General features: G+C 36.9%; 1 protein-coding gene across 2 annotated transcripts; it reads left to right on the top strand.

Annotated features, from left to right (window-relative positions):
• The first annotated feature begins 12,289 nt into the window (after positions 1-12,289).
• On the top strand, positions 12,290-22,286 carry LOC122642861 (serine/threonine-protein kinase STY13-like). 2 transcript variants are annotated; one of them, XM_043836464.1, is made up of 7 exons: positions 12,290-12,399; positions 13,397-13,741; positions 20,419-20,540; positions 20,769-20,977; positions 21,068-21,242; positions 21,352-21,486; positions 21,873-22,286. In XM_043836464.1, the coding sequence occupies exons 2-7, from the start codon at positions 13,414-13,416 to the stop codon at positions 22,077-22,079; spliced, it is 1,176 nt and encodes a 391-aa protein (XP_043692399.1). In that variant the 5' UTR covers positions 12,290-12,399; positions 13,397-13,413; the 3' UTR covers positions 22,080-22,286. The 2 variants fall into 2 exon arrangements, with proteins under 2 accessions (XP_043692399.1, XP_043692398.1); XM_043836463.1 differs by lacking the exon at positions 12,290-12,399 and having other exon boundaries at positions 12,939-13,741.
• The last annotated feature ends 1,531 nt before the right edge of the window (positions 22,287-23,817 follow it).

The raw sequence follows: 23,817 nt of genomic DNA on the forward strand, positions 1-23,817 counted from the left end.
GAAAAAATTACAAAACCTCTCTTATAGTCCTCTCAGAGATAAGAACATTATATAGAGAAGCCCTAACCTGAAGAAGTACAAGAATACCCCTGGACCCAGAAATTGCCAAACCGGACAGGGTCGGACCAAAACATAACGTATATCCCATAATATACTGTTTCGAAGATCTTGACAAGCCCAACACAACCCTTAGCCTTTGGCAAGGATGTACGCCATTTTTCGATAATCCGAGATCGTTTTGAGGCCGACATGGTCCTCCGAAGATTTCAACCGTACATTCTGGACCAAATATCAGGCTTCACCAATAACACAAACAAGTAGTCCGATAGTCACACCTATTGGTCATTTAGGTGCCTAATGGTGCCTATTAGGAACCTGACATAATCCTCTGAATATTTTGAATCTTTAATTTTAAAAACAAATTAAAATTCCAACAAGGGACCTTGTATTCTACATATCTATAAAAGTTGGACCGTATACAACATTCCACATTGTAAATATTATGGGTCAACCAAGTTAGGTAAGGTGGGCTAACCAAGAAACTTTCACTCGAAAACATTGGATAGACTCTTGAGTTACTTTCATTGCTTATTTTGAGACTGAAACTTGACCAGTGAGATGAATATGACCACCTCTATCACGTTGATTCACTCACATCTATCCATGTCTACCATATGGCTAATTTTAAAACTTGAAAGAGCTTTAAGATTTTCCATACATATGTATTTTTGTATGTGCGTACAATATGTGTAGTATCTTGTACTTGTATTTTAGTAAGAGGTTTCTATTTATAATTAATGAGCTAAAATAGTTATTATACCCCCACCCCCTACACCATTTTTTGAAGCTGAAATTCACTAGATGAGAACATAAATAAAACAAAGTTTCAAATTCAAATTTGATAAAAAAAAAACATTTGCCTTGTGAATTGCAAATTTAATTCTTTACTTTGTTGGATGAAATTTTTGAAAAATAATGAAATATTGTAAAATTTGAAGAAATCTTAGGAACTACCATAAAAGAAGTAAAATATTTCAGTCAAAGTTCTAAATGTGTTAAAATACCCATTATCACATTCTAATAAAGAATTCATATATTATAACTGTACAATAGGTATTCATTCATTAAAGGTCAAAAGAGAACACGGTGGTCTTTAAATTAAGGTCAGTAAAGTTTGGTTTTCAGGGCTGTCATGTATACCAATTGAGGGACTTCAAAAACACTAAGTCTTCTATTCCAAGGACTAAGGAGTAAGGGGGCCTCTCTATTGGATCGATCTTAAAACAAACTGGTTAATTAAGCTTTTGAAACTATGTCCTTTATTATGATTAAAAGAAAATTTCACTGTTTTTTGATATGTAATATTGATCAAACTCAAGTAGACATGTGAATATAAGGACAATTATATAGTTTATTGTGATTTTGTTGCACGCTTTTAAACCTTTAAAGACAATATTACTATTTCTTTGTAGGATGAGGGATCACTAGTCTGCACTCCACTAACTTTATGAGAAGTTGGATGAGACACGATCATGAGTTTGAATGCATTTCAAGCACTTCATAAATAAAGGATAATTATGTCATTTACATGGTATATTATATACAGATCATGGACTCCCTTAGTTGGTCCGTAAAACAACGAGCTTTTGTTTGTCTTTATGATATTAATACATACTTGAATTTCTCCCTTAAAAATAAAGGTTTAGTTTGGACTCTAATAGACTCCTCTTTAGAAATACACAACCAAATGGAGCATTTTGTGTCCTACATGATTGTCTTCACTCTTCATACATAAAAATGCTTGTGAAGTATGGAGTGTGCAGCTTAGGTTTGAAGCTTAATTATCTTTAACTTTTCCATTAACCTTTTCTTTTTGTAAGCAAATATGATAGTAATTAACTGAGAAAAGGTTAATTATTCACTTTTCCTTTACTATCGTATCTCTTCTCTCACTTTCTTTTCTTTATATATGTATTGTTCGGTGGTCCTTTGGGCCAAAAAGGTCAATCACGCGAGACCCCACAAGCAGGAAGACAGGAACCAAATTAGCCAACGACTACCCTCCATAATAACAATCGAAGGATGCCTGCTTTTGTTCTTTACAATACAATACAACCACTCCTAGCTTGTTCTTTGGAGTACTCTTTGGATCAATAGGTTGTTCACAAGACTAACAGGATCAGAGAATATCATAGTGTCCGCCCATGCGCAATTTAGCATGTGTTTCCACAAGACAAAAAGAAATATGGGCAAGAGTTTTTTGTGGAGGAGCGTGGCCTTTGTGCATGCACAGGACCAACAGAAGCGTGTGTGACGACATCAACAGGGCTGTTATTATCATATTTCATGGGGTTGGGGTGAGGGTGGGGGTGGTCATTTCACCCCGTGTGTTTGGGGCCACAGAGAACATTTCTTCAAGAAATATATACATAAATAGGGAAGAAAGTTCTGTGGGGGAGTGTACTGCCCACGCCCAGACACAGAAGGGGCCAAAATGACCGCCCCACCCCTTATGAAAGGCGAAATTCCACCCCCATGATGTCAACACACGCTCTCATTGGCCCCCAAGTGTGTGCAGGGACCACACTCCCCCAGAGAGAGAGAGAGAGAGAGAGAGAGATATGAAACCATATATGATTATTGCACCACTAGTACAATCTACTGATAAGAAAATTGGCCTAGTTTATGCCTTATTTTATCGAAAGATAAAAAGAAAAAAAAAGTTTCCATTAATAGTTTTATGGGAGAGCTTTCTCTATAGGGGAGCATAGGGGCCGTGTGTTTGCGTCAGTCAATAAGAGATCACATTGGCATCTTAGGGGATGGAATTTCCACTTTTCATGGGGGTGGGTCTGTCATTTCGCCCCCTCCACTGTGTCTGGATGTGGCTTCCCCTCAACACCCCCCTCTCCCCAAAAGAACATTTCCCCTAGTTTTATATAGGCAAATTGGATGACTGGTTTGGAGTTTGGATTCCACTCCATATATATGTGATATATAACAACAAAAGAGATGTTTGATTTTGGATTATGGAGGGACAAGTTGGTATATATTATTCAACTCTATTTGATATATTTTTTAGTTATGAGCTTGAATTAGAGTTGATTATTTCTTCTTATCTTTCACAAAAATGGACATTTTGGTGTCTTCATATAGTTTTTTTTTTTTCTTCGGTCAAATGGAAAGTTATGCATCAGAAATATACCCACAATCAAGTTCAATTACATCCCAAAGAAAGTAGGGGGCATACCCACCCATTTACAAAAAGATGAATCATAAAAAAAGGTTCCAAAAGCAGCTAAGAGATGCGCTGAAGAGTTTGCAGATCGCACAACGTGCATAATAATAACAGAATGAAAGTGTGAAAGAAAGCTCCAAATGTCTTGCATAAGAGGTAAGATTTTCCACGGTGGATTAGAAAGATATCTGACATATTTAATTAAATCAGCATAATCTGATTCCACCACCAAATCATGGATCTGCAACTGCTGCACATTCAGAATATAAGGCAGATCTTGGAATATCTTTGAGAGCAACACCTGCCAAGAAAAAATCTTTATCATCTCTGATGAGAGCACCATAACCAGAAGTTGTTCCTTTAATGAAGGCACCATCAGAATTTAGCTTGGCATAACCTTGTATAGGAGGTGTCCAATGAGTAATTCCCTGTGAGGGATTGATCATAAATGGAGGTTTGTTAATGAAGGTGGCTGCTAGGTCCTGCATCATTCTGTTGGCCAAGAATGAAGTTTCTTGTGGGTTAGTAGCACTATTATTGAAAGCTTTTCTATTTCGTGTCCGCCATATTTCCTAAGAGAGAATAGCATAAAATTGGGCTAGTTTTCTACAATCTCTCTTACAAAAACCGAGAACCTCAAACCAAGACTTAACCCACTCTACAAAAGAAAAGTAGGACATTGAAGGTCGAAGGAAATAAAGAGATCCAAACCAAGCTAACTTAGCATGGTTGCATGACAAAAGGGCATGGGCAACAGTTTCTGTTGGTTCATTACAACATGGGTAAGAAGGGTCGGAGATTAGATTCCTCTCAACCAAGTTGGATTTAACAGCCAAAGCATCATGACACGCTCTCCAAACAAAAGATTTAATTTTCGGGGGGAGATCAAGATTCCAAATTGATTTCCATATAGAGGAAGGGAGAGGGTTAGGTCTAGTTGAGCGAGAAGAAGAGGGAGAAGATGATTTGGAAACATAATAGGCCGACTTGATTGAAAAGACGCTCTTCTTATCAAAAGACCAAATCCAACAGTCATCAAAGATTGTGGAACTCAACGGAATTTTTGCCACTTCAAGAGCGAGGTCAGATGGGAAGATAGAAGATAAGAGATCACTTTTCCATTTTCTAGTGTTAGGATCAATAAGGTCAGCCACATACTCAAGATTGCAATCAATAGGCTTAGGATACGGAACTCTTGAGTCTTGTGTAAAGGGAACCCAAGGGTCTAACCAAATATTAGTCAAAGTGCCACTCCCAATAATTTTCCTAATGCCCTTAAAGAGAACATCCCTCCCTGCCAAGACACTCCTCCACCCTAAGGATGCATTATTTGGAAGTTGAGCATGCAAAAAGGTGGAGTTGGGAAAGTAACGAGCTTTCATGCATTTGGCCCACAATGAAGAGGGATTAACCAATAATCTCCAGGCTTGTTTGGATAGAAAGGCTAGGTTAAAATAGCGAAGATCTCTAAAACCTAATCCACCCTCACTTTTACTCTTAGTCATGAAGTCCCAACTGACCCAACAAATTTTTTTCTCATCTTTGACTTGACCCCACCAATACTGTCTTTGGATGCGGTTAATCTCGTTTGTGATGCCTTTAGGCAAGACGAAACAAGACATCAAGTGGCTAGGAATAGCAGAAACCATTGATTTGAGAAGGATCTCTCTTCCCGCATAAGAAAGGAGTCTTTGTTTCCAACCTTACATTTTATCTCTAATCCTGTCAATAATGTAAGAGAAAGTTTTGGTTTTAGATCGACAGATATCAGAAGGGAGACCAAGATAAGTGCCAGGTGAGGAAACATATTTCATCTTGACAATGCCTGAAATAGTAACTTTAATATGCTGAGGGGTTTTTTTGCTGAAATATATTTTAGATTTTTGGTGATTGACCATTTGACCAGAAACACCACCATAGAGAGAAATGATTTCACTAATCTCCTGGGCATCTCTAGGGGTGGCTTTCATGAAGAAATAACTATCATCAGCAAAAAACATATGAGAAATTCGTGAGCCATTTCTACCAATCCTAATTGTGGAAAGTCCCCTTTGATGAATCCTATTTTGGATGATACATGAGAGGGCTTCAGTGCAAATCAAGAAGAGGTAGGTACTAATGGGGTCTCCTTGGCGCAGACCTCGAGTAGGAGTAATGATGCTAGAAGGAGAACCATTGATGAGGATCCTATATGTAACCGTAGAGATGCACTGACTTATCCAATTGATCCAATGTTCTCCGAAACCCAGACATCTCATGGTATGAAGAAGGAAACTCCATTCGACTCGCCGGTCAAAAGCCTTATGCATATCTGCTTTGATGGCCATGTAATGAGTCTTACCCCTTGAATTTTGCATGAAATGGAGGATTTCGTGAACCACAAGAATGTTCTCTGAGATTTGACTATCAGGAATGAAAGCTCCCTGTAAAGGAAAAATGATTTCATGCATCACCTCTTTAAGCTGATTAGCTAGGACCTTAGAAATTATCTTGTACAGGGTATTGTATAGACTAATTAGTCTACTGTGTAAGAGATTTTGGGTCCTTTACTTTAGGAATGAGGGATACAAATGTATTGTTAAGCTCTTTGAGGATGAAACCATTATTGAAGAATCTTAGGACATCATCAGTGACTTCATCACCCACTACGTCCCAATATTTTTGGAAAAAAATTGGGGGGATACCATCAGGACCAGGGGTTTTGGAGCCCTCCATTTGAAAGACAGCACGATGCACTTCATCTCTATTAAAAGGTCTATCAAGGAGGGACTTAGAATGTCTTCATATAGTTGATGAGCTCTCTCCACCTAATGCCTTTAGGTTTTGGATTAGGCCAACTATTATTCCTGAGATTCTAAACAGATTTTGAGTTATCTGATTGTTTAGAAACATTATTGGACCGGTCCAGGATTGGGCTTTCCTAAAATCTAATACAACCTTTGAGCAATCCGGTCCATTCATCCAATTTTCCAAATGGGCCACAATCACATTAATTACATAAATTCCTGGTTTGCTTCATAAATTTCAGATTAATTTGAAATCCTTTTTTGTAGGTCCTTATTCACCCATACAAACCCTTATCTCACAAAGCTTGAATCTGGTTTTGTGCTTCAATGGGTTAGGGAGTTGACTTACACTGGGCTGCATTATTATATTTTGAAAAAAAAAAAAAAAAAAAAGGCGTATCTTGTGCATGAGGCTCCTGCCACTACAGGGTTTGGGAAGGATCATAATGTACGCAACCTTACCCCGTTTCATGGAGAGACTGTTTCCAGAGACTCAAACCCTATGGTCACTGTGCTGCATTACTGTAGTATGAAAATAATTTACAAACAAACATGTTAAATGACATTTACCAAAAAAAAAAAGTGACCCTATAGGCCTATAGGAAATCAAAGTTTTCAATTAGATTCAAGATTATGCATATATACATGTTAATATTGTCTTCCTACCTTTCATTTTACATGTTATCACTAGGGGGTGCAAGTTTGGCCCAATGAATCCAACCCTATCCAACCAGTCTTGAGCCCGATAGGGCATGGGTTGGGTTTTTACAGTCTTCATATTGGGGTAAGGGCTGAGATTTCTAGACCTGGGTTGTCGGGCAGGGTTAGGTCGATCAGGTTGGGCTCATACCAATATATAATACATAGAAATAAATTAATTTTTTTTTTGGGTAGAATACATGGAAATAATAATTATACATAATTACATCATACATAAGGGCTGCTATGATCAATCAAGTCCAATCTGGCCTAGCTCGGCCTTGATTGATAGGATCGACTAGGGGTGGGCTGGGCCTGAGACTGGGCTGAGTTACAGGAATCTAGGGTTAGGCTAAGGTTTTAAAAACCCAGCTCAGCGGGTTAAAAAACTATTTAATGTGAAAATGTTCCACGTAAAATCTATGTAAAAATGAGGTTTTACTTAGGAATTTACCTTTTTACATGATTTTTACCTGTATAGTGTAAACAGAGGATGACTTGCTATGTTATGAGTAATTAATTACTAGTGAACTATTTCATCATTGGATATGTAATCTAAATATTGTAGCCTTAAGTAGCAAAAATCACATATATATTATGCATCGAGTTTCGCTCCACCCACGATCCTATTCACCGAGAGGCGTGAGAGGGCGGGAATGGGTATCGAGAAGGTACTTTAGAACAAACTAAAACCTAGGAGGGGTTTGTGAACCCTTGGATGATGGGTGTTACCTGCACACGCAGAGAAGATGAGAGAAAATAAAAATTATAATAATAGTATTTATCCATAACTATTCAATTCTCCCCTAACTTTGCTGTAACTACTGTAACATTGGTGAACCGTCCTCTACAGGATCCATTGACAAGGAAAACTTGGGACGGAGTGAAATGCAAAGTCATCAATGTTATTATAAGATTGACTGGAGTTGAGTTTATTTGATGGGACTCTTTTTGTTTTTTTTTTCTGTTTTTGGAATTGGGAGCTTTATAAATATATTTTGCATAGAGGGCGGTGGGAGATCGAACCGGGGAGGGGATAAGGTACCAATTAGGAGATTTGAACTCGAGACCTCCTAGTGAGCATGGGCATGAAGCGCACCACGACTCGCTAGGATGAGTCTGACCTCACATTTACCGTGAGATTAGCATTTTTTGTTATATTTAAACCTAATAATCACTTGGGGAGTCGGAGTAGATGATCTGGAAAACAAAAAAATTGATCGGGTTTTCTGGCCGGCTGGGCCAACACAAGGGCTAATGGGAGTGTGCACACGGACATCCAAGGGGAGGAATGAGGCAGTCATTTCATTGCCCCACGTAAGGGTATCAACTAGTACGGTTTCGGTATGGTATAGAAAACATGTACCAGATATCGATACCGTACAACATAAAATTTCCATTCTAATACCGATACTGTATCGATTCAAAACGGTTTCGATACGATATATATGGTATAGAAAGCGACATCTATTATGAGAAAACGATCTCATCAAGAAAGAGAGAGTTTAAGAACTCTATTGAGAGAAGCTTTTTGTAATGATCTTCAAGTCTGGACTACAAGCCAGAGGATAAGGAGGGTAGATCACTGGCGATATCTTATTGTTAATTGATCCTCTTTCTCTAGATGTTAGTCATGTTACTTTCCTTTCCTTTCTGTTTTGATCAATAAAGTTCCATTTTTGTTATCTTATACCATGACTAGTGAAAATAAAATACCTCCAAGCTTACCCCCATTTCGGGAGAAGAAACCAAATCAGATTTAGTTAGGGTCGGTGATAGATTTGTGGGTGAAACCTTATAACGAAGTCATGAGGGTGAATTGTGAAGTGATTGCAACGAAGGAGCAATTCCAAATTTCCAATCCAGTAGAGCTCCTCTCTGCCGTCAGCCGCTGCGCCACAGTTCGTAGAGAGTCGCAACAAAAAAGATGAAGTGATTGCCGAAAGGGTGAGGTCGTGAGGGTGAATGCCTGAATGGGTGAAACTCAAAAAAGTCGAAAGGGTGACTCACTCTAGGGTGAGCCGTGAGGGTGAATGTCTGAATGGGTGATTCACTTTAGGGTTCACTTGTGTAGTTGCTTGTTTAAAATTACTATTTTACCCTATTTGGTATGCAATGAGGTAATAAGATACGGTATTGATAAATACTGAATGGTTTCAACTCTAATATTGATACCGTATCATACTACAAACAATACCATTTTTCCATATCATACTATAGCAAATTTGTAATGGTACGATTTTATGCGATCGGTTTCGATTCCAAATTGGCACTCTTAACCCCATGTGAGAGGGCATAAGGAGCATTGCCGGCCGTGGCAAAGTTTTTTCCCCACTTCTTTTTATAAAAAAGAGAGAGTGATCCTAAAGCTGGTGGGCTGGGGGGAAACCACTATGGAAGGTGGGAGACGATTTGTTAATTGGGAGCAAAAACCAAGGTCATAAAATATGGTATTGGGTACTGTATCAAAATGTATCGGTCCAATTCAAGATCAAAAGACATTTTTCAATGAAAAATAATTCATGTTTGGTCAATACAATCAATTTGTCGGTATTCATATTGATATTAGACAAACACAAAAAATTGTTTCTAACTCATAAACACTACTTTGGAACAATAATATTGTCATATAGAGCCTTGAATACCGATATATATAAATAGGACAAGAGATCGTTGTCTGGGCCTCTAGAGCCTGCATCATGCTAGTCAATGGGAGCACACTCGAAGCATGGGTTTGAGTAGAATTTCCATCTTTCCATAGTGACAATGTAGTGTTTTTTCCCATATAAATATATCAATTCATAGAAATCATCCATGATCGATTAAAAGAAAAAAAAAACCATGGTCGATTTTGATTTCTACAAATCCGACATGGTCCATTCACACCCAAAAATCAAGATTTCCTGTGTTTTAGATTTGATGATCTATACTAAGGTTCTTGAACTGAATTAAAATTGCAAATGATCAAGTTTTAAAACCCTATCAAAATCACAGAAAAATTATCTCCTCAAGTTCTTTGTTCGACCCAATTTTTCTAGTGCCTCGAATAGGGGGTGAATCACACCCGAGTAAAGTATTCAGACAGGGGTGGGATGGTCATTATGTCCCCTATTACAAGTACTTGGAACTGGACCGATCAAGAAACTGGAAAAGGCAAAGATCCCAAAATCACACCAGAGAGGAGAGAGAATATCGGGAAGAAAGTGATAAAAAAGAGAGAAGGTTGCGTAGCTTAAGAAGTTACGCCACTAAACTCTTTTTTCCTTACTGTGCACGGCGTCGTGGCGCTAGCAATTCTTGTCTGCCGCAGCAAAAAAGTCAAAAGTCAATGAATGCAATGAAATCAACAGGGAAGTTTGAACAAGTTGAGTAATGGCAGGCCAATTGGAACAATTCCACGTGGCAAAGCCCAAGACCAAAACGGTATTGGTCAAAAAAGACAGAGAAACGTGGATCAGTTGAGTTGACTCTAATATTGTGGTAGGACCCATTCTATTTCATACCTGTGCTAACGTGATGTGGTCTTTAACCGTTGGATTGTTACGTATTCTTTTTCCTGGATGCTATTCGCACGGTTAATATCAAAGCTCGCAAATTTAAAACCACATGTTTTTATTCCGAAGAATTATTTTTCACGCAGGTTCGGTTTTTCTGGTGCGTACGGAATCTACGGTAGAGGGGTCATCTGACAGTGTCCGATAATTCTCTTTTTCTATTTTTGGGACTATCTCCTAAAATCAACGGTCTCTCATCGAGGATCGTTCATTCCCATTCCAGATATTTGTCCCTTCTTTCTTGGCCTCTTAAACGGTTTCTTCTCTTTCCTATCAGATTTACCAAAAACTCCTTATCAATCTAAAAAACCCCTTCACTCCCTCAAGAGTCAAGCGTCAACATCAAGGATTTAACTCATGGTAACGGCCATTGGCAAAGCCGGTATGGATTGAGGATTTTTGTTTCCTCCGGTTTTCTGCTTAGCTCAGTTCCCCCAATGCCTTTAATAAGGGGGGGGTGTAATGATCACTCTACCCCTACACGAACACTCTACCTAGGTGGGGTTCACCTCCTTTGTTACAAGCACTAGGGAAACTGGACCGAATAAGGAACTGGAGGTGATAATTTTGCTATGGATTGATTGTAGCAATTTGATATTGAATCAAAAATCTATTTTTTTGATAAAAAAAACCCATAACTATATCGTGTTTGTTAGGTATCAGTACCAGTCACCATTTATGTGTCATCAAATTTCCTTCCTTTTTTTCCAATGAATATTTTCCTTCCTTTGGATAAAAGGTAGCTGCTTTTGTTAGGTCTTCAGAATTGAAGGCAAGATATTACCGGAAAAAAAAAAAAAGAATTGAAGACAAGAAATCCACTTCTGTCTAATCATGTTTCAAACATGGGAAAAAGAGTGTTGCCTAGTTGCGTTCCTTCAGTCCATATACAAGAGGGCACAAAATAATGACTTCGTCTCTCCTATTAGATATTTCTGTACGTCCCCTCATAAGCCATGTGCTGATGCAAAGGCCACACGATTAACAACAAACCCTTCCTCATCAAATACATAAAGAATGGAAACCACTGTTAATACGGTGTCAATTATTTTGTAATCTTATTTTTTTTATTGTCTTAATTTGTAATAAAAAAGTGCATAAGAAAATGACAATAAATACATTTTGTTTTCCAAAATAAGATAGTAAATATATTTTTTATATTAATTTGAAAATTCTTTATTATCCTTGGCTTGAAGAACTTTTAGAAATGAAACAAGAGAGGGGAAAATCAAAAGATTTTTTTTTTTGCAAGAACCCCCAAACCCTAGAATGGAGAATGAGGAATTTATTCAAGATTATGTGCAACACTTACGGATAGAGCATGACACATCTCCGTAATCCATGGATCCATGGATCCAAATTGGACCAAACTATCGTGCATCAAATTGATAGGCCCTCAACAATGCTGTTAATCTTCCTTAGAATAAACTGAAAATTACAAATAACAAAATATGAAGAAATAGGTAGGACACACTCCATAAAATTACATGTATTAAAAACACAATTGTCATTTAGGTTAAACCATTATTAATAGTTATAAGTAACACATAACTAACCTTATTAAACCATTATTAATAGTTATAAGTAACACATAACTAACCTTATTAATAGGCATAAATTTGACCGTTGGATGAGCATAATCTTGTATAATACATAGTCCCTCATCCCTATCCAATGGTTGTGGGCACAGTTGTGTACCATGCACGGCTGTGTACGAAACTTTTTGCCCTAACATATAATCCCAAGATGGATATGAAAGTAGTTCCTTTGTCTTCTTGTTTCCCAAAAGAAGGGCAATTTAGGTATATATGAAAGCTATACCAATTTTCAGTTCTTTCTGATCTGTGAATCGTTGGTGGGGATTTGAAGCAGTCAAGATCTTATTTTAGGTCTACCCGCGCTTTTTTTCTCTCTCTTTATGGACGGTCTCTGTTCCACCTTCTTCTCCTCACCCTCCTGCTCTTCCTCCTCCTCCGCCTCCTTTTGCTTTTTCGGCCCTTTTCTATTTTCCTTTCTTTTAGCATCTTCCACAAAGGGCAACAACAATTGATTGAGCTACTGATGTAACCATGATGTCATGGCTTCCTGGACTTCGTCTTTAATGTCGCTACTATCACGCTCGAGCTCGAGGTTTAGTTATCCATCTCTCTCTCTCTCTCTCTCGCTACATATACACTTCAGCTGGATTATTTTCCTTTCTTCTCTTGAACAATTTCTCTTCTTTTGATTTTTTTGGTGGTTGGGTATCTGAAGTATTTGGTTTTTGGAGATTTTTTTTGGACTGGATTTAATTGGCGCAGGATTTGGGAATTAAAAAAAATTTAAATTAGTTTTCAGTTTATTCCCTTTTTCGCCCTTGGATTATTACTGTTTTGTGGTGGGATTGGGTATTTTTTTCTACAGTTTTGATCCCTTCACTCATGATGGAGGAAAACTTTCTCATTTGAATTTTTTTTTCAAGGTAGAAAATATAAGGATCTGGTGGTGAGTAGTAAGTTTGTGGGTTTGAGGCTGCCAAAGGTCAAGTTTTTGGTTTTTTTGGGGGGTTGGTGGTCGTTGTTTTGTTATTTATCAGTGTTTAAAATGATTCATTTTGGGCCATAGGTCGACACTGTGAGAGGTCATCAGAATCGACATGTCTTGAGATTCATCGGGTTCTGCTTTGATCTTCTTGTATTTACTAATTTGCGGTTGCTTTGTCAATATTTGAGGGAATCGAAACTGGAACTGGGATTTGGATACTAAGTTTCATTTTGTTTTGGTTTAAATCGCTCGGTGCTTGTCTCTGTGAAAGGTTTTGTAGCAAGGTTCTTACTTAGAATTTAAGGGAAAGGGTTGAAATTTAAAAATAAAAATAAAAATTATTCTTCTATTTAATTCACTGATTGGGGTATTAACTTTGCTGGGTGTTTGTTCGGATTTGATTTGGATAACAGAGAAAAAATTTCGAGTTTTGTGTCAATTTGGTAGTTCTAGGATGAAGGACTATTTTGTAATTGGACTGGATTTCGTCACTTTGGTTGCAATTGATAAAGGTTCCTTCTTTTTTCTCCTTTGAAAGTTGTTCTCTGGTAATTGTGATTTTTCCTTGTGCTTCGTTTTTTGGTTTCTTATATTTCAGTTAGAATTCGTAACGATGGATTTGAAGACCATGGATGAAGATGGAAGGGTTGAGACAGCTGAGAAGGTCCAGGTTCAGGAGGGGGGCCTAGGTTCGAAAGTAATGGGTGTTGGAAATATTAGTAGCAAAGATGTATTTTTCAGAGCTGATAAGATAGATTTGAAGAGCTTGGATATCCAGCTGGAGAAGCACCTTAGCAGGGTGTGGTCGAGGAACACGTTGGCACCGAAGCCAGCGGAAGAGTGGGAGATTGATTTATCTAAATTGGACATAAGATATGTAATAGCTCGTGGGACTTATGGTACTGTCTACCGAGGCATCTATGATGACCAGGATGTTGCTGGTAATTACTCTTTTCTTACGTTAATCTAAATTCCGTGTATTTCAATTGGACTATTTGAGAAGATGAAGAATTTGATTTCTGGTACTAGAATTTATATGCTCTATCTTTTTTCTTGTTGGATTTATTACCATGCTAATCTGTATTGGAAGTGTGTTTCTGCTGCTACTCATAAATTTGGCATCGTGGTTGGCAATTACTTTCTTGGATCAGGGAATTCCATATTCATTTGTAGCCTGTTAACTGCTTCCTTGGTACATTGGTATATAAAATTCTGAGGCTGAAATCTGCCTTGAGATGTCTCTGTGATGGAATTTAGTAATGTCTGAGATCTTATGCATTCTATGTGAGAATGTTCAATTGTAGTGGTCAAGTACTGGCTTATATGTGACTTTTCTTCGAGTTTTATGTATGGGCTTAAGACTTAAGTAAGCATGCCATGCTTTTTCTTTTACCCAGACCATGGTATTCTACCATGGAGTGTCATGATTAACCGTCTATTAGACAATTTCCATCCTAGAAAGTGGCTCTGTTGAAACACTATCAGCCGTTTTTGGGTTATGATTTAGTACTTATAGACATCAAATGGATATTTCTTGCATAGTATGTTTAAACTTTAAATTTTAAATTGCATACAAGGTTGGCATGTAAAGGTTGTTGAAAAAATGGAGTCATATGAAATGGAAATTTTGTCTAGCACAAAGGGCATGAAATTGAAATGGTTCATACTGTGTGGCATTAGTTTCTGACTCTGGTTCAGAGTCTTGAGACTTCCAGGTAATTCTTTTTCTTTTCTTTTTTCTCTTGGAAAAGAAAAACTTCATTAACACCCTGTTTGGACTGTGGGGTTAGAATTTCTGCAAGTTTAGATTGACTATTAATTTAAGGAAAAAAATTTCATGAACTTTCAGATTGGATTCCCACTAGAATAGCTATTTCCCATGTTTATTAAAGTTAAAGATCCACGATGTTTTATCAGGTTCTATATTACTATTAGTCAAGAAATTAGAGTGGCAGATGATGAGTGTAATTCTGATTGTGCTTAATTATCCCCATCTGAATCAGGATATTCCACACTGGTTTAACTTCTCTAGGACCCATATATAGAGTAAAATAAAAACAAGGGAAAATAATGGTAAAAAGGAAAAAGTAAAGAGGGCTGAAGATATTTATAGAAGTAATATCATCCTGCTGTATAAGAGTTCCGTTTGTTGACTCAATTTTTTTACATCATTGAGGATAATTTATTTGAAGATGAATTTCTTACTTCCTTGATTATATCTATATGGGCCTTGGTTCCATGATCCCAGCAATTAGCATTCCTTGAATTTTCTTCTATCATCACTTCAACAAGATTTAAACCTTTTGTAACCCTAAGCCTTTGGAAGTACTCTGGGTTCAGCCTCACTAGGTGACAACCTCCTTAGGCCTGAAAAAGCAAAAATTGTATAACCACTCAAGGAAATGATTACAGATCCTAAAAGAGTTGAGAATTCCATGAAAAAGTAATCATTGAAGGTTAAGTTCATCTTATTTTCATTTGGATATACCATTTAAGATGAACCATTTGATGATGGAAGCATTAATTGATGCTTTCCTTTTCCTAAGATGTCAATTCACCCATCTTGATTACTATTTCTCCATAACACCTCTCTTCCCCTTCCCCCAAAAAATGAATAAATAAATAAAGAAAATAAAATAGTAGGGAGAAAGACAATATGTTTAGAATGTCAATTTTATGTTGTAGTAACCAAATTAAGTTATTTGCTAAGGCACAATTGTATGAAATTTATTAATACTATTTTTTGTGTCTTCTAGCCTGTCTTAAATGAACCATTACGTTTATATATTTAAAATGCGTTTAAGATTTCAGAATTTTATTATTCTTTTTGAATTTTAGAATCAATTAGATTGTACTAGAAAGGATCCTTGCTTGGACCAATGGTAAAAGGTTTGTCTGTTGGGGTAAATGCCCAGGTTCGAGTCTTGAATGATGCATTTACGATTGTCCAGTTGAGGGCGAATCGGGCCTGGGAAGACATTATTTTAGCCCATGGTTTGGTTCATGGACCTGGGACTTCTTCTTCTTCTTATTTTTTTTGTGCAAAAGGTTTTGTGCATGGTGCACAGTCACGCACAAAGCATTTGGATGGGGGACAAAAGCCCCCATCCAAATACCAAACCCCCCTATTTACGAATCGTTGATGGGGCTTTTTGTCCCGTGCATGAATACCTCTTCCTTTCCCCCCCTCTTTTGGTTTATTGATATAACGGGCCTCTATATAAGCCCATATTTGGGCATCTTAATTCTATACACGGGATTACGTACATATAAGATTTTGTGGCTCCCATATGCTATTAAGTTAGTTTAGTATAGAAAGAGTCATTTTTAATTAAATATTTTGTCTTATTGTTAGTCAATAGTGTCTATTGTTTGAGAGTCTTTTATATCAAGGATTTGATCAATTTAAGTTAGTTTTGTTTAGGTAACTTGAAGGGATAGTTGTTTATTTGGTTTGTAAGTCCTAAAGTCACTCTATTTGGTCTTAAACACAACACGAATTTATGAAATTTTGGACTGGAAAATTAGTTTGATTTAGTTTATATTGAGGTTGTTTCCTCTCTCTCTTCCCCTCATCCTTGTGATTCCCTGTCTTCCTTATCATTGCGGCTATGAAATTTTGGAATGGAAAATTAGTTTGATTTAGTTTATATTGAGGTTGTTTCCTCTCTCTCTTCCCCTCATCCTTGTGATTCCCTGTCTTCCTTATCATTGCGGCTCCATTTCTAGCAATTTCTTTCCTTCTATCTTAAAAGAAACCCACCACCAACAGTTCCTCTGATTGATCTGCATTATTGAGGGTGGCCACTTTGCGTAAAAAAATGCCAAAGGTTAAGACCGTATCCAAACTCACCCCTCCCAGAAACCCTGCATAATCCGGACCAACATTGGGTAATGGCCTTTTTAGAAAGGTAGCTGTTATCATTGTGTTTTTTAAATTTGTAAAGATTATTTTTTTTAGCTTGTATTTAGCATGGGTTCACTACTTCTCTGTGAACTTTTCTAAAAACTGACTTTTCTTTTGATTTATGTAGTTTAGGAGAGCAGTTTGGTCGTTACTATTTTACTATAGAACTAGGATGTTTTATATCATGCTTCCACTTGTAGTAAGAAGTATAAAATAACTTCAGTGTCTTCTGATTTTTATCCTAGGATCTAATGTATTTTTGGCATCTTAAGTTTCTAAAGGTTATTTTAGATATACAATATTCATTCTTTCTCAAATGTCAAACCAATTTTCCAATGGAAAATATCAGTTATTGGTGAAACCTGCACAACATTAGCCATCCTTATCAATGATTCCAAGTTGGAATGTATTTGAGATCCCCTCCTCCTTTGTGTGTGTGTGTGTGTGGGGGGTGGGTGGTGGTAGGGGAAGGAGGGGCATGCATTTGCTTGATAGTTATAATGAATATGGAATTTGTAATTACATTAGGTGCTGCAGAATGTAGTCATGCCTTTCTGAGGAGTTGTATATCACGTGAAAGAATTTTGTTTCTTGGACCTTCTTGTTTTTTTCCTAGTAACTTTCCTGTTAACTTAGCTGCAGCTGCAATAGATAAAACAGTATGACACTTTGTATGTTGAACACTTGTTTTCAGCCCTATGTTGCATACCACATTATTTCATGTTGCAGTTGTGGCACTGCTAGTATGATATTGAGTATTTATGGTGTTTTTCTTTTTTAAAATTGTCTTTTTTTTTAAGTTTTCCTCAACCAGTGGAGTAGGATTCACCCACGGGGCCACCCATCTAGGGTCATTATTACTCTACCCCCTACTGTATGAAGTTGACAATGCCATCCCCACTGTTCTAAATACCCATCCCAAGATGCACAAACCCATGGGCAACTGGGCAAGGGATTCTCCTATCACCATGTGTTACGGGAAACTTCCTCCTTTTTTTTTTCCCCCCAGTTTGCCCCCTGAAATGTTTAATTTCATTGTCAAGGCATGTATAATCTGATTCTGCTTTCATAATTTGACCTCCTTAGGTAATATTCTGTTGATTTCTCAATCAGAATTTCCTTTCAGTTACTACATTACATTCTGAATTGCTCATTATGCTTTGAACAACTCTTCATCATTTAATTTTCTTGTAAAATATGTTCATCAAGGAATAATTTCTTTTGCATTTCTAACTCCCAAATTCCTGTTACCTATGTAACTTATCTAAATGAGTGCATAAGAATTCAAGAACCTAGGGGCTTTATCAAAATAAAATCTCATTTTTAAAAGGAAAATTAGAAGAAAAAAAATTCTCACATAGAGAGCACACAATTTTTTTTCTTATGGTGTGGAAAATTGATTTATTAATAAAAAGAACATACTTTATGTCAGGCATATGATTTACCTTCAAATTCATCTTTCCCTTTTGTCATAAATTTTATTTTCCACTTATGTATAGTTGTGCCCTCTTCATGATGAAGTAGATTGTATCAATCGAAACCTATTGTTGGATGCTGAAATTAAAGGAAAACAAACTTGAGGGGAAGAAGTAAACCAAGAAGCAAACGCACAGGCTGTGAGATCAGCCAAAAGTACACCCTTTTAAATTGCGAACCAACAAAAAGAAAATGTTCTAAAACAGTTTTAGTGTCTCCAGTTCTTAGAATAGTAGGGAATTTTTCTATACTTCAGACCCTACTAAAATGAAACTAGGTCACCCACTTGAATCTAATCTAGAACATTAACTTGTAATGTAACATGACTAAACTAGATTCCCCTATGCCAGAGATATGACATGTACTTGCCTAATTAAGTATAATTTTTTCATGACCAAATTCCCATACTGGACAGATTGTAAAAGTTCTGAACAGAAAGGAAACGAATGAAAATATACAAAAGGAGATTTGGGAGGATTAGAAGAACTTAATTCCTTTCTTTAGTGTACTGCTTCATGTGGTCCATTTTGATCAGAAACACAGTAGCTGTCACTCAGACGTCCATTACCAATCTCATGTGTATACAAGATGCAACCAGGATCTAAATGCAAGAAAACATGATCCACATTGTATTATATAGGTACTAGGCAAGTCCCTTTTTGTTTCTTTTCATCATATAGAGCTAGTTGTTATAAATGCTAACTTGTATTTGTCCTTGTTAGATTAAAACAATCCCCTTTGGGTTTAAACAACAATAAAACCCTAATCTGTCATGCCCATATGAATCCTAGAACACAACTTTCAATGGAAATAGAAGGAGAGAGATTGTAGTACCTAACACCTTAGTATGCTGATGATGAACAGTAATAAAATAACCAAGATCTCCTCTTAGCTCTGCCCTTGGCGAAACATACCTTGAAGGGATCTTCTGCAGTCTCCCATTCTTCACCCAGAGAAATAACCCTTTTCTTTGTGGGAGAAAAGTGAAGTGAATTAACGTGACTGCAGGGACCCTTTTAATTACTACTTATAGTACGTCCCAAACCCCAACCCACTTCCACAATGGATTTGGGCTGGCCCATCTCAATTAGAACCGAGTAACATGCTTGAACCAGCTCCAGTATTAGGATCCCCACCAATTAACCGGGCCAAGTAATTAATTAACCCTTCAAATTAGCTTTGGAAATTTCTTACAGTCCTTCCATAAGTTTCAATACATTTGGCCAGCATTAGTATACAACTGTTTCTGGCCTTGCTTTTCCTTTTCACCCTTTTAGATGACGCAATGTTTTTACATGTGGCATGTTTCAAAGTGTGAGATATTATTCTAATTAAATTCTTGGATGTATCACTAAGTCTTGCTACCAAAAACTAGGCTGCTTGAGGTTATTAATGGTAGATTGTAAATAAAGCTTGAAGCACTTAATTTTGAGAGCAATAGTTAAGATTTCTTGCAAAGAAGGGCCTCCCATGCCTAAACCCCTTTTTTTGTCTGTGTGAACACTATAGATGAGAGTGGTTTAAGGCTTTCCTCTAGCCCGCCACAAGGTTTAAGAGAAAAAAAAATACATTGATTCTTTTGCTATTGGTTACTGCTTTCCCCCAAGAGAGGGAGAGAAGCCATGCTAAGGTTTCTGATCATAGCGTTATTGCCAATAATTATGGAGAATTAATTTATCTGATACAACATTTTAAGGTTTTACCAGGTTATAGAAATCATTTTATTTTGAATGTCTTAGTAAAAACTGGGTTAACTAGTTAACCCAACATGTCGTAATGTGTTGATTGGGTCAAGCCATTATGAAACAGTGCTCATACCGTTTGAGGGTTCGAGATTTTTATATGCCCCAGAATAGGATTCCTTCTTTATGATATTTGCTTGGGTATTGAATGAAGAATAAAAGAATCACAGTGCATTAGTATAGAAAATGAAAGATGTCTATGATTCTCGTCTCTTTTTAAGATTTCTTAGAATAAATTTTGTTGAATTATTGATCCTTCTGAGGATTCTAACCTCCCCCATTATTTTCATCTTAATTTGATGAACCAACCCAGTCTGGACCTAGCCCAAGTTCAAACCTGCTAAAAAATTAAATAAGGATTTTCACAGATTGGAGTCGACATCCGATATCAATTGGTTGACATCCAATGGATAGCCATCGATGTCTGATTACTTCTTCATATTTAAACTGCATTAGAAGTTCTAACTACTTGGTCTTATTTTCCATATTGTAGTGAAGATATTGGATTGGGGAGAGGATGATATCGCAACAACAGCTGAAATCGCTAGTCTCCGGGCAACATTTCTACAAGAGGTTGCTGTGTGGCACAAGCTTGACCATTCAAATGTTACAAAGGTGATATTTCTGTAAGCTATAGGCATGATCCAAATTCTACGTTTGACTGGTTTGATCATACAGATCTTGTTGTTTTATGTTGCCTGATATAGGGTAACATTCTATTATTACTTTCTAGGAGGACACAATATTTTAAGGCCCAAAGTGTACAACAAGCAGTTACTTTTGTGCATTTTATGGGTTGAAATCTCTGTGCTCCAATCATAACTTACATTTTCCTTATCACAGTTTGTTGGAGCTTCAATGGGAACTTCGAATCTTAAGATTCCTTCAAAGAATTCTTCAAGTGATGGTCATAATTCTCTTCCTGCCAGAGCATGTTGTGTTATTGTGGAGTATCTTCCAGGAGGCACACTAAAGCAGTTTTTAATAAGAAATAGGCGAAAGAAACTTGCCTTTAAAATTGTGATTCAACTTGCTTTAGACCTCTCTAAAGGGTGAGGGTTTGTTTCATTTTATGTAAATTTGAAGGCTTTCAAAATTGGTCTATGATAAATGGGGATTATTGTCTTATGTTTGATTTGCAGTTTGAGCTATCTACATTCCAAGAAGATTGTACATCGAGATGTTAAGACTGAAAATATGTTGCTAGATACTCAAAGAAATCTAAAAATCGCGGATTTTGGTGTTGCTCGTGTTGAAGCTCAAAATCCAAGGGACATGACTGGTGAAACAGGTACCCTTGGGTATATGGCCCCAGAGGTACTCATGGCTTGTAATATCAAATGTGTTGTTTTAGAAGCATGATATGAAATGAAATAGGAACAATTGCAATAATTTTTTAAGAATACTTACAAACTGTTCCTTATAGGTACTCGATGGTAAACCTTACAATAGAAGATGTGATGTCTATAGCTTTGGTATATGCTTATGGGAAATATACTGTTGTGATATGCCATATGCTGATCTTAGTTTTACTGAAGTGTCATCTGCAGTGGTTCGACAGGTAATATATCTTTTTTTTTTTTTTTAAAATCCAAATTGGTTCTTTAGTGTTATATGTTGGTGGCAATAGTTAGTTACTCACCATCTTCATTGACAAGTACTTTAAAAGGCAAAAGTTGGCATATAATAAAATGATCCATCCATTTTCTTATTCTTTATACCATCAAAGTGCCTTGGTCTATTCCACCTCTTACTATTGTAATGTTAACTATTGGAAGTTGTAATGTTATGCTTTTCTTCCTACTATATTTTATCATTCATTCCATTCTTACTATACATTATTCTGTTGATCTTGTAACTAATTGAAATTTTATTGTTTTTCTTAATCTATTGACACTACGAAATTGGTCTACACTTGAATGTTTAACTTTATATGTACCTTGACAGAATTTGCGACCAGAAATCCCTAGATGTTGCCCAAGCTCATTCGCAAATATCATGCGAAAATGTTGGGATGCAAATCCAGAAAAACGCCCGTACATGGATGAAGTGGTGAGATTGTTAGAAGCAATTGATACGAGCAAGGGAGGAGGCATGATACCTGAAGACCAGGTTCATGGTTGCTTTTGTTTTAACAGTGCTCGTGGTCCGTAATTCTCTTCTCTTTCTTTATCTTTTTACGTATGTTGGTAACTGAGCAATGGGGGCAATGGAGCAGTTCTCTTGATCGCAGGCAATGACTCGTAGTTGGTCAAAATTTCAAATTGCAGCTTGTCAAATAGACTCTCATTGTGTACAGAGTATAAGATCCTCTAGTAGGTGAACAATGATCATTGAAAAGGTTTTATAAGTTTGTAGTCTTTTGAATGTTCCTTAAAAAAAAAAAAACCATTATAAAAAAGAAAAAATGAAATTTATATATAATTAAATGAACTTGAGTTTTACAATTTATTTTTTTGTTACTATTATATGGATTAAAAAGTAAACTTTGATTAGTTGTATGGGATGGCACTAAATGTTATCTCATTAAATTGTGCAGCGCTTGATGGTCATTTAACGTCTAATCAAATTGGCATCTCCCAGTGGCTTGGTAGGGTAGTTTTCTGGTGATGGAAATGGTTTTGGGAGGTTAAAATTTGAAAATGTATTAAGGGTGACAAGGAAAGCTGAATAAATGATGGAAATACTCTTTTTAAAGGTCTAGCTGATTTCAATTCGATTTTGTTCTTGAATTAAATTCAGTAGGAATTGGTTGGAATCTAAACCAGAGAAAAGAATGTGAATCAACTGTTTCAGACTCGAGGAATTGGTATCGGATTCCCAACCAATTCCTATTTTTGAAACCCTGTTTGATGGAAAGTGTACTTTTGAATGTAAAGACATGATTGTAGGAGAGATCTGAACCTTGGAGACCCAATTTGGTGGGTCGCCAATAACCAGTTTGAAATCCTCCCTCAGCCCAAAGATAATGCTAGAATTTACTCAGATTTAAGAGTTGCTCCAGATTGTCTAGAATCAGAGAGAACTATGATTTAATTTAGAAATTTGTTTGAAGTACACTATTCTTTACCTTTCATTCTTTTTAAATGACACATTTCAGTCACCAAATTAAAATGGCTACTGAAATGAAATTTACATCAGATGTGTTGGAACTATTTTTTTGTTACGTCTGCAAGCTAAAACACAAGTCACAAAGATCTTTTTGTTAAAAAAAACAATGCCCAGAATAATGATTTGCTTAAGAACATGCAAAGAGGACAAGATTTACATGTTTCACAGTCAAGAAGGAATTAAAGTACAAACCCATCTTTTAGCCCTCTCAAAGAGATAACAACATTATATATGAAAATCTTAACCCCAGAAAGTACAAAACTACCCCCTTGGAATCCACCCGGTTTGGACTTGAACTGAAATATGTCGAGAGCTCTACATGGGTTAGTAGACCCAGTACCAATGGTGCTAATGTATTCACTTTTTGGCCATTCTGACAACCACTAAAGAATCACCACAACACTTTCTGGACTAAGATCAGGCTTCACCAATAAAACTTTTAAGTTGTCCACATTGACTAGGCCGTCTTATCTTTTCTAGTATTTGGGTGAAGAGAGATGGGCCAAAGTGGGAGAAAGTATGGGTGCAGCCGGCCTCTCGAGGAATTGTTGTAGGGGTGGCATGTGAAAATTTTCCAAACCTCACGGGTGAAAGTGTAATTAAGAACCTTAGGGGAGGTACATGAAAATTTTCCATTTCTGATTCATCAATTGACATTAGGGGTGTCAATAAAGCCCGGCTGGCCCGAACCCTCCCTGAGCTCGGCCTGGACCCGACCCTGATTTTTCAACCCTGAAGGTGGGTTTGGGTTTAGTTATTGTCTGGCCCTGGCAGGGTCGGG

Source organism: Telopea speciosissima, chromosome 10 (assembly GCF_018873765.1).
Source record: "Telopea speciosissima isolate NSW1024214 ecotype Mountain lineage chromosome 10, Tspe_v1, whole genome shotgun sequence".
Classification (NCBI taxonomy): Eukaryota; Viridiplantae; Streptophyta; class Magnoliopsida; order Proteales; family Proteaceae; genus Telopea; species Telopea speciosissima.

Excerpts from the sequence above, each read along its gene's own strand:
- LOC122642861 (XM_043836464.1), top strand. The coding sequence starts at position 13,414 with ATGGATTTGAAGACCATGGATGAAGATGGAAGGGTTGAGACAGCTGAG. Across the intron at positions 13,742-20,418 it reads TGATGACCAGGATGTTGCTG|TGAAGATATTGGATTGGGGA; the intron begins GTAATTACTCTT and ends TCCATATTGTAG. Across the intron at positions 20,978-21,067 it reads GCTTTAGACCTCTCTAAAGG|TTTGAGCTATCTACATTCCA; the intron begins GTGAGGGTTTGT and ends TTTGATTTGCAG.